This window comes from Octopus sinensis, unplaced genomic scaffold, assembly GCF_006345805.1.
Source record: "Octopus sinensis unplaced genomic scaffold, ASM634580v1 Contig15272, whole genome shotgun sequence".
NCBI lineage: Eukaryota > Metazoa > Mollusca > Cephalopoda > Octopoda > Octopodidae > Octopus > Octopus sinensis.
In genome coordinates, this window is record NW_021833642.1 from 37671 (window position 1) to 49926 (window position 12256).

At 35.1% G+C, this 12256-nt stretch overlaps 1 protein-coding gene across 1 annotated transcript in view; it reads left to right on the forward strand.

The window, feature by feature from the left end:
• Positions 1 to 11638, forward strand: part of LOC115230309 (nuclear protein localization protein 4 homolog) — a gene marked incomplete at its 3' end in the record, with an annotated part of 28246 nt that extends 16608 nt beyond the window's left edge. The window contains exons 9-14 of the mRNA XM_029800513.2: positions 224 to 403; positions 1817 to 1978; positions 6269 to 6556; positions 9548 to 9718; positions 10424 to 10540; positions 11527 to 11638. Of these exons, the coding sequence (XP_029656373.2) occupies positions 224 to 403; positions 1817 to 1978; positions 6269 to 6556; positions 9548 to 9718; positions 10424 to 10540; positions 11527 to 11638 (1030 nt within the window). The remainder of the gene's footprint in view (positions 1 to 223; positions 404 to 1816; positions 1979 to 6268; positions 6557 to 9547; positions 9719 to 10423; positions 10541 to 11526) is intronic.
• Positions 11639 to 12256: the final 618 nt, after the last annotated feature.

The window sequence follows — 12256 nt, forward strand, 5'->3', positions numbered from 1 at the left end:
GAGTGAAGTTTGGCTGCTATTTCCAGCAGCTCAAACATTTGTGTTGAGTCTCTTGTTGACTTGGCTTACTTACATTTGCTAGAGTGAATTTGATTGTCCTAGTTCCTCTTCAGAAAGAATTTGTTTAATTAATTTTCTATTTTTACTTTACCTGTTGATATGATACACCATCATTGGAACTGACCTGTATATTATAAGTAGTGTTGTATTTTTGTTATAACAGATATACCGGCATGTTGATAACATAATGTTTGAAAATCCTAAAATAGCTGAACGTTTCTTGAACTATTGGCGCAGTACAGGTCGACAGCGGCTTGGAATACTCTATGGAAAATATGAGGTTCATAAAGACGTGCCTTTAGGGATTAAGGCAACAATATTTGCCATCTATGAACCACCTCAGGTAAAGCAGCAGCTTCTTTTTCATTTTCATATATCAGGCATGGCTGTGTGGTTAAGAAATTTACTTCTTAATTATTTGGTTTTTGGGTCAATCTTACTGCATAGCACTTGGGTAAGGGTCTTCTGCTATATCCTTGGGTTGACCAAAGCTTTGTGAGATGATTTGGTACACAGAAATTGAAAGAAGCTAGTCGTGTGTGTGTGTTTTACTGTCTCCTTGTTTTGACATTATGTGATAGTTGAAATGAATGTCACTGACTTACAAGTGATGTCCTTTGTTTCAAATTTTCTGTGAAAATGTGTCTAGCCTTGGGGAAATATTACCTCACTAGGAAACAGATAAGGGTTGATGACAGGAAGTGCATCAGGTTGTAAAGAATCTGTCTCAACAAGTTCTGTTCATTCCATGTAAGCATGGAAAAGTGGACCTTATAAAATGATAATGATGATCATCACTTTATATCTGCTTTTCATGCTGGCATGGGTTTGTTTGGTTCACATGGTCTGAGTTCTTATTGCATGACACTGAATTGTAGATAGCTCAGAGGACCATCTCTCTCATATACATTTTTGGCTTGGTTTCTATGGCTAAATGCTCTTTCCTCACCAAACACATTACTGAGTATACTGGGTATTCTTTATAGCACCAGCATAAGAGGGTTTTTCTTGTATACTATACACGTATAGAATTCTTACAATTCTAATAGACACATTACATATTTGCTAGTGACTGATGAAAATTCCAAATTTTAATAAATAAACATTGTGTTTGACGTAGTAATCTTAATGAGAAACGGTTAATGTTTACTTTTCTGTACTTGCATGGATTAGATGGAATTCATTGATGCAGATTTTCTGTGACTGGATGCTCTTCCTGTCATCAGCTATTTTGTTTCCAAGTAAGGTAATATTTCCCTATGGTCAGGCATATTTTATATGAAAGTTTGGGAATAATTGACATTTCTTTACAACCATCATGTGATGTCAAGACAAGGACATACTCATATGCATAAATTATATATATCTACTATATAAATGTGAGTGTTTGTGGTTGTGTATGCATAAATTATATATATCTACTATATAAATGTGAGTGTTTGTGGTTGTGTATGTGTGTTTAGCTCAGAAAGGTTCTGGAATGATGCATCCTTGAGAAAAACAAATTTGATTTTCAAAATCTGCGTCCCAGAGAAAAGTTTTTCCAGCAATAATAATACAAAAATATAATTTGCTTTGATGACTCTCCTCCTTTCTATCTTTCCCCACCACTCTTTGCCACTGTTTGATACAGTAGCTGTGTTTTAGATGTTACAAGTATTTGTGGTGGTGGTGAGGTGTCCAAGGTAAGGTTTTTTTGGCATCACCAGATGTTAGTAGTGTAACCATCATCTGTCTCCCTCCTTTCTGTTTACAGGAAAGTTCTAAAAACCGTATTCAAATAATGAAAGATGAGAATGATGAATTGGTGAAGAGTATAGCTGAAAAGATGGGACTTCATCCAATTGGCTGGATTTTCACTGATCTTATGGCTGAGGACTTGAAGAAAGCAACTGTGAAACATTATAGAGGCAATCAGGTACAATTTTAAAATCCATTTTATAAAGACAAATGTGTAGTGACAGCAGTATATGTTCCAGTACTTTATTTTCTGAGTTCAAATTTTGCTGAGGTTAACTTTCATCCAATTTGAGTTGATAATAGAAAGTATCATTCAAGTATTGGTGTTGATTTAATCAGCTAACCCCTTAACATCTCTAGCTTTGTACCTCTATTAGAAACAAACCATTGTTGTTGTTGTTAAGATGATGAGTTGGCAGAATCGTTAGCACGCCAGGTAAAATGCTTTGCAGCATTTCATATGTCTTTACATTCTGAGTTCAAATTCCACTGAGCATGACTTTGCCTTTCATCCTTTAGGATTAATAAAATAAGTACCAGTTGAGCATTGGGGTTGATGTAATTGACTTGCTCCCATTCATGAACTTGCTAGCCTTGTACCAAAATTTGAAACCAATATCAAGGTGGTGAACTAGCAAAGTTGTTAGCATATTGTCAGAATACTTAGTGTCATGTAACGAGTTCAAATCACAATGAAGTTAACTTTGATTTTCATCTTTTCAGGGTCGATAAAATAAAACCCCAGTAAAGTACTGGAGTTGATGGTATTGACTAATGCCACTCTCCTTAAAAAATTGCTGGTATGTGTCAAAATTAGAAAGAATAATAGTAATAATCCTTTCTACTATTGACACATGGCCTGAAAATTTGTGGGAGGGGTCTAGTTGATCTCATTGGCTCTATCTAGTACTTGACTGGTACTTAAGCACTGGATTTGATTTAACTGATTGTGTGCTTCTCTGAAGTTTGTAGTCTAGTACCTCTGCTAGTAACCATTATTAGAAAGATGGCAGAATTGGAAGAATGTCAGGAAGCTTTGTGGTATTTAGTTACCCTACTTTTCATTCTGGATTCAAATCATGCTTGCAATAATTGTTTTAAATTCAATCCTCTTTTGAGTTTGCTTTTAAAGTTGATAAAGAAAGAGAACCAGGATTGATTCAGTGACACAGTCATCATTTAAAAGTGGTCCTTATGTTTAATTGGTAGTATACACCTTTTTTATGGATAGTGATCTGGCTTAGACTGTTGAACTGTCGGTATTACATTACACTATTGATGCTGTTCATATCATAAGGATTTACAAAGTTTGGAAGTTATGAAATTAATTTTTTTCCTTTTTAACAGTGGAACTCAAAATAGTTAAAACTAAAAATAATAGAATATTGGATGGAAAAATTCTTGCCGGTAAGAACAGTGCTTCTGAAATAGATATAGTAAATTTAAAATGTTGCTTTGGTATAATGGTTGAACATTTTTCATGTTTAAGATGTGGGTTTGAGTCCTACTGGCAGCATGTGACTTTCCTTCCAAAGGGTTTTTCTAAACCCAATATTCTACATGCTATTACTTATAACTTTATCTACTTCAATTTCCACCATTAAAAGAAATGATTTATTTCATACAAGCAGTATAACCCGGCCTTGCCGGGGATTAAGTTACGATTATTAAGCTAATCAAGTTCTTTATTTCAAACCAAACTAAGTAATATAGATGTCAAATTTGGGCGAAATCCACTGAAATTAGTTATATTATATATATATAATAATAAATATTAGGGAATAAATCCAAATTTACAAGGAAAAATCAGATTTAAGATTGAATCCAATTTTATAATAAAATATTATATTATAATAAATTAGAGACAAAACCACTATTATGCAAATCAAACAAAGAAAGACTTAAGCCAATACATAAAATAATTTATATAAATTAAAATTTAACAAATGAATAACCACTATGATTGTTTCGTGTCAGCACATCTTAGACATTCTTCAGGTGGTTTCTAAACCTTCTTAGCGAGTTATAGTTTATAACTCGCTAAGAAGGTTTAGAAACCACCTGAAGAATGTCTAAGATGTGCTGACACGAAACGATCATAGTGGTTATTCATTTGTTAAATTTTAATTTATATAAATTATCTTATGTATTGGCTTAAGTCTTTCTTTGTTTGATTTGCATAATAGTGGTTTTGTCTCTAATTTATTATAATATATATATATATATATATATATATATATATATATCTTTTATACTTGTTTCAGTCATTTGACTGTGGCCATGCTGGAGCACCACCTTTTTAGTCGAGCAAATCGACCCCAGGACTTATTCTTTGTAAGCCTAGTACTTATTCTATCGGTCTCTTTTGCAGAACCGCTAAGTTACGGGGACGTAAACACACCAGCATCGGTTGTCAAGTGATGTTGGAGGGGACAAATACAGACACACAAACATATACACACACACATATATATATATACATATATACGACGGGCTTCTTTCAGTTTCCGTCTACCAAATCCACTCATAAGGCTTTGGTCGGCCCGAGGCTATAGTAGAAGACACTTGCCCAAGGTGCCATGCAGTGGGACTGAATCCGGAACCATGTGGTTGGTAAGCAAGCTACTTACCACACAGCCACTCCTATAATATAAATATATATGGGCAACAGACACGAACACACATACACACACGTACGTACGTACACCTATTGCATGTTTTGTGCACGCATACATGTTCATAAACAAAAATTAATGGAAAAAATGTTGTTAAATTTGTAGATTAACACTCGCACAATTTTCACTAAGAAAATAATCATATTTTTTGCATGGAATCAACTACTCTGGCCTCAAAACCCTTTTTGTGGTCCGTGAAATGGAGTGGGGTGTGGTGGAAGCCTCGCAAATTGTACCCATTTATATGGTGTAATTCACTGACAAATTGTTACTCTCCTCTTTGTTTCTTTGTTGTTAAATAAATGGATTGTCAACAAAACACTTTTTTATTTAGCGTAAAATAAACACAAAACTCTTTCGCACCCAAAGTAATGTGTGTGAGAGAGAGAGTTGGGGAGAAAAATGATCGATTTAAAATAAATATATTGTAATTGTTGTGTGAGAAGGTATATATACTATGATTATAAAATATAGTGTGCCTTTCAAAAACAAAAAACAAAACATTTTACATTTTATTTCTCTCTCCCTCTCTCACTTTGTCTTTCCCGTGAAACTCTCTGCCTCCTTCTTCCACTTTTCTTTATCTTATATTTTTTTTGTTAGACACCATCAAAAAGCAATGGCTGATATTTGTTATGGTTAAAAGCTATGGTTGAAAATAGATTTTTACCCTATCCGCGGGTGCCTCAGGAAAAAAATAAGTTGACAAAACCCAGATAGGATGTTGACAAATGTCCTCCTAAAATTTGAGCGACATGCATGCTAATTTGTGAATGTGCATAAATTACAATCACATACACACACACACGCGCACACACATCCTCCCTTTTATAGATAAGATATCTCAAAGTTTCTAAATTATTATGATGTAAACAACACGCAATTCTTGCTGGTAAGAATAAAGCTTCTAAAATGGATAGAGAACATTTGAAAGGTTGCTTTGGTAGTCCCTCTGGCAGCCTTTGACGTTTTTGTTTCAAAGGGATTTTTTTTAACCAATATTCTACCTGCTGTCACGGTAAGAACAAAGCATCTAAAATGGATAGAGAGCATTTTTAAGTATAATAGTAGAATGTCTGTCATGTTTACAGCTGTAGGTTTGTGTCTCACAGGCAACCTTCAATTTTTTTCACCCAAAGGTTTTTTCTTTCAACTCAGTATTAAATTGTAAAATAACATGCTGTTATTTATAGCTTTTACTTTTGATGATATTCCAACCTTTGATTTTTATATTTGGCTGACAATACGTTGTTTTGGCCAGTTATAACCCTGCTACCATTAACATAGAAGAAAATATGATTCTCTATGGAAAAATACCACATGACTTTACTTGCAGGCCAACCTGACAGAGGATGCCCTTGGACAAAACATTTAATGCTCACTAAAGTCATTTTCATTACCTGTAAGTAGGTATCACAGATAGACATATTCCTCTACTGAAAACAGTAGGAGACACATTTCTCTACTGAAAACGGTGAGGACTGTATCATTGACTGTTGCATTGTTAACTTGCTGAGTTCAAATGTTCCCATGAGTATTATACAGAAACAAATATATACCTCTTGGCTGTTGTAGATACTATATACATGAAGGGAAAGTGTCTTCAGTTTGTGTTTCCAATTAAGATGTGGGTTATAGGACTCACACATCATCTGTACCTTTTTTTTTTGTTTTATTTTTATATCAGGTTTGTTTTTGTAAGTCATTAATGGGTTTGCTGAAGTAAGTATTTCCATCATTGAATGTCTGTTACTCAACTAACACCAACTGTTCAACTATGTTTCTTTGTTCAGGATTCACATTATTTGAGTGCAGAAGAGTGCATCATGGCTGCTGAGTTTCAAAACAAATACCCTAATCCTTGCCAATATTCTGCTGAAGGCAAGTTTGGTTCCAAGTGTGTAACTGTTGTGGTGACAGGTGACAGTAAAAACCAAGTTCACTTTGAAGGTTACCAAGTTTCCAACCAATGCATGGCGTTAGTTCGAGATAATTGTCTGATTCCGACTAAAGATGCACCAGAGCTGGGCTATGTGAAAGAATCTTCCAGTAAACAGTTTGTTCCTGATGTCTTCTACAAGGTAGAAATCCCTCTATCATTTTTGGCATTGTTATTATTTCGCCATCATTGTCATTGTCATCATTTTCATCTCATCATTATCATCATTAGTTGCTATTGCCATCAGTCACTGTCAATCACTGCTGCCATTAATCGCTGTATTTGTCAGTTATCGTCATCATTGTTGTTGTCATTATTATCATGATCATCATTATTTTGGTGTCCATTTTCTTTACATGTATTAGTTGGTGTTTAATGTACCTGCACATTTGCCACATGTAAAGACTACTTTCTCTGTTAGCTTGCACTGGGTGCACCTTATGGAGTTTCTCCTGATACCTTTTCTGCATATTGAGTTGAGCCACCTCTCTGAAGAGATCTGCAATTTGTCTGTTTTCTTATCAATACTTTGGTCTTTGCTAAATTAACTGTAAAACCCTTTGATTCCAGTCCATGCTTCCACACCTGAAATTTCTTCTCTAGTTCTGGTAGTGATTCAGCAATAAGAACAAGGTCATCAGCATATAGGAGCTCTCAAGGGTAGCCAGTCTTAAATTATTTAGTTATAGCTTGGAAAACTAAAATAAACAAGTAGGGGGCTAATAGCCGATCCCTGGTGGCCTCCTACTTGTACATTCAACTCCTTACTATACTTATTGGTGACTCTCACTTTACTGACAGCATCCCTGTACATGGCTTGTGCAGCTCTCACTAACCACTCACCTGTCCCTAGCTATGTGCATTGCCCAGTAGATAAGGGAGTGGCAGACTCTAAGTCTTTCTGCATGTCAACAAAAGCCAGATGCAGTGGTTTATTTTTGGTTAAGTATTTCTCCTGCAGTTGCCTCACCAGGAAGATAGTATTGATGGTACTTCTCCCCTGCACAAATTCAAACTGCATCTCATCTATGCTAACTCTCTTCCTAATTAATTGAGCTATGACCCTTCTGCAACTTTCATCACCTGGTCTAATAATTTGATTTGTCTATGGCATCACCCTTGCTTTGTAGTAGCTGACTATAATACTGCTACACCATTCATTGGGTAGCTAGGAAGGAGGCTAGAAAACAGGTATACTTACCCAGGGGAGATGCAGAAATGGGGAAGTCTGCCAATGTTCTACAACATGTAGACCAGAGGCTTGAAATGTTTTGGATTGTAAGAGATTGTGTCAGAGACAACCTGATTAACTATATGGGTGACCAGGTCATATTCTACTCCACCAGATATTTTAAGCATCTCAGCAGTGACACCTGATGGGCCAGAGGCTTTCCTTGTTTTCATATCCTTTATTGCTTTATCCACTAAGTTACTGTTAATTCAGATAGCCAGCCCACCTGTTGGGTCCACATTAGACAGGCTCTCTTTCTCTCATGCATTCTCTACATTTAGCAACCTTTTATTGTGACACTTCTAAGCCTCCTTCTTTGCAGAATCACTAACTGCAAGTGAGCCATCATCCATGCGGACACATTTCTCTCCTACCATTTCACAATTTTCTCTCATACACTCTTTTGCAATCCAAAACACTTCAAGCCTCTGGTCCTAATGTTGTAGAACATTAGTAGACTTCCGCCTTTCTGCATCTCCCCTAGCTAAGTATGCCTATCTTTTGCTCAGCAAATCTAACTTCTCGAATGCAGCAAACATTAACATGCCTCTGTTCAAGCGTCTCAACAATCTTGCCAGACCTACCTTTTAATGTGCCTACATTGACAGTGTGAAGTTTGAAGAAGTAGAAAGGGATGTGGGAGAGAACATGCAAAGGGGAATGGCATTCAGCATCTGAAAAGAAGGTTTCAACGAGTGTTTGATAACAGACGTACATATATCAGTTGTTCTCACATTAATCTACCATCATTTATTCTTGTAAAAATTTGTTGCCTCTATTGAAGGTGAGTGTAATACAAGTATTGTTAATAAAAAAAAACAGTTAATTGGTTAATTTGTTATAAGTAGCGAGGAAATAGGGTTGTTACACTTTACTCTTTTACTCATTTCAGCTATACGGCTGCGGTCATGCTGCAGCTCCACTGTGTGACTAAATAAGTAATGCAGTAATTTGGATGAGACTACTGGTGGGGGGAGCTATGAGAACCTTCTGGCACAGAGGAGAGATTTCTGGTTCAGAGAAGAGGTTTCTTTTACAGGCGAGAAATTTCCAATACAGAGGAGAAATTTCTGGTATAGGTGGTAGGGGTGGGATTGGGTGGGCACATTGCATATAAGGGAAGGGTAGAAAGACGGTTCCTTTCTTAGCTTTAACAAAAGTAAAGAGACAGGAGAACAGTTAAATTACAGGTGGGTTAGTATTTTATGAGGTAGAAATGTAAATAGATGAATGATGTAGGTAGAGTAGAAGGCACACTTAGCTAGACATGATACACATGGCCAAGAGCAAGCAATGTAGATTGTTGTTAAATCTTGTGAACCAATTCTGTAATATATATATACATGCAATGGTGTAATTTTTACACATACCATGATAGTTTCTTAATATTTGTGTTGGTTGTTCAGGTTAGATGATATTGTAAATGTAAATATCTGTAGGAATTGTTGTTATAGGGGCTTCACTGACCCCTAACTAATATCAACCACTTTATGAACCATTGATACAATCTCTGTGCAGTTGTACAATCTGTAAGAAATAGTAACAAAATCTTCCTCAAACCATTTTCCCTCATCTGAAAAAAAAAAAGAAAGATATATTGGATAATGTGGTTTTACTATTTCTGAAATCTTGACCTGGGACTATTCTGTGTAGTGGATGGTATTACAGTTGGCTATCTTTCAATCTGTTACTAACACTGACCACTCCTCTGTGTAGTGGACAGTGTACAGTTGGTTCTGTGGCTAACACGGCCACTCTACTTTGTAGCACTTGTATGAATCATTTATAGTTAAAAAAGAAAATGTCCCTAAACTTGTATTCTTCTTCCATTTGTAGACTAATTGTTCCAGAAATGTGTATTATATGTGACTAGAGAACTGTGATTGTTGTCTGCTATTTTAGGTGAAAGATGAATATGGAAATGAAGTGATAGAATTGGCACGACCATTACCTGTTGAGTATCTTCTGGTTGACATTCCATGTGCTTTTCCTGTATGTCCACGGTCTTTTTTCAATGTTTCTGCTAGCAAACCTTTCCCTGTTGAGAACCGTGAGAGCCTAGGCGAAATCCAGGTGAGTTTCTCTTGATGTTTGTGATTATGGAAGGGTTTTGGATCATTGTCTGAAGGGTTGATGGTTACTTGTCACCACAACTGGAGATTATTGTCCGTGACTGAAATATACTTGATACTTACTGCTATTTGTATTTAACTCTTCATATCAATCCACCTGTTTTAAAGTGATCTGAATTTAATCTTTCCATCAAACACCAGTTTAATAATGATAAAGTTACTTGACTAAATTCTTCATTTTCAAAATTAATTGTATTTTAATATAAATGTGATTACAAAAGGGTTAAAGTGTGAGAAAAAAAAAGATGAGTAAACCTTAAGAGAAATTACAAGAGAAGACAGTAAGAGCCATGGAAGTATTTATGGAACAGAGGTAAAGAAAGAATGACCTGGTAATGAGAAAAAGATTGAACTAGATCAAGGGGAGAAAGAATACCAGCATAGGATTCCATATAAGAAATTTACAAAGATTATATTACCACCATGCTTTTGTACATTCTATGAGTTAATAATGACTAATGAGTTTGGCATATAACATCAGATGGTAGGAAGCTGTGATATTTATTTGTTGGTTTCTTGAGTATTTTTAAAGTTAGCAGTCTTCAGTTACAATTCTCAAACCAGCAGAAAACACTTCCCTATTACATTAAGAAGAGAAAACAATCTTTATTTGTTTTTATAATTTTGTTTATTTTTTTTGTTCAAGGACTTCAATGCTTTGGTACAGTACATGGAACAATTTCAACCCAATGATTTTTTGGAAGCTATGTCAGATTTTCACCTTCTCTTGTTTCTTGCCACTTGTGATATGCTTCCACTCAAGGTAATGTCTTCATGAGACTTCTCTCTGTTACATGTCTCAACATTTCTCACATTTCATGCAGCTATATCTTAACATTTCCTTTTTTCTATTCTACATGTCTTAAAAACATCTTAAAATCTCCCACATCTATCTCAGTTATATCTTAAAATATCTCACATTTCCTATTGATATCTTAACTCTCCCATATGTTTTCAATATCTCTTAACATCCCCCATTCCCTTTAGATTTATCCTCCCCTTTCCAGATCCCTCACTTACAGCTTAACTTTTTGCCCATCCTTTCATTAAATCTCAACTTCTCTGCCATCTTTTATCATCATTTTAATGTTCACTTTTCCAAGCTTGCATGCGTCAGATATAGTTTATTGAAGCAGACTTTTCTACAGTCAGATGTCTTCCTTGTTTCCAAGCAAGGTAATATTTCCCTGTGGACAGACATGTTCTCACTGAATATTGGAAGTGAATGACACTACTTGTATGACAGTGACGCTCATTTACAACTATCACATGAGATACAAATCTGACACACTCACACAAAATTACGTTTAAATTTCTCTCTTTTCTCCTCTCATATCTCTTATAGCTACATTTTAACATAATATTATCTGTTATTTATATCTTAATATCTTTCACTCATAGTTAAAATCTCTCATTTTTCATTGACATTTTAATATCTGCCACATCTCTTTGTGATGTCGTCACTCAAGGTCCAAATTCTGTATTGGCCTGTGCCAACATTCATTGGATTTCAAGAAATCTAAATTTGTATACCAGTCATCTTATTTACATGAAACCTTTTCTGACAGTTTGTATCGAGGTGAACACCTTATTATGAAAAACTAAATCCCAAACCTGTTTTTAGAATTCTTCATTTGTATTGCTGATGTTATTAAGAAAGGCATGAGTATCACAACATTCAATTCTTTGATCTATCTATGTGTGTGAGTTGACTTGTCTGTGAAAGGAATCTTTATTTTTCTTTTTTAGGAAACTATTTCAATAATATTGGAAGCTGTGAAAACCAAAGATAAAAACCTTGCACACAAGTTTAAGAAATCAGAAGAGTGGGCCACAGTTGAGGAGATGATGGCTGCCCAAGGTAAGAATAAGTTAATATTGTTTTCAGAAATATAAGAAGCTCTCCTGAAGAAGTGATGGTTGCCTATCACTGGGTAATCTTTGTTTTGTTCCATTCTCTCAGTAATACTTGCCTTAAGTTTGCTTTTGTATGGTTATTATTTTTATATTTTATTAATTAAATCTTTATATATTTCCTCTTTTGAATACATGAGGCTCTTTTAGAGAAGGTAAGCTTTGTTTTATCTATAATGTTCAGTACAGTGAAGTAGACCACTTTTATGTATGGGTGCTCCCAGTGGTTTACTTCTGTCCTAGGGCAATAGTTTAACCCATTCGTTACTAATCTGGCCGAAAAATCTTTTGGTTCTTAATACCAACCCGGCCGAGAGAACCTATTGTTATTTAAATGTAAATTTGAACCCAAATCTCGTTGGTACATTCGTTAACCCTTTCGTTACTATATTTCTGACCAAAATACACCCCTTATGTGTTTCAATTAATTTCTAACATAATCATAAATTTAGTCTGGTTTCATTAAACAACTATAACTTTTTTATTTATCAATATATTAATGTGAATTTTGGAAGATAATTTAATGAAATGTTCCCAACCAATTCTATACTATAATTTTTGTCAC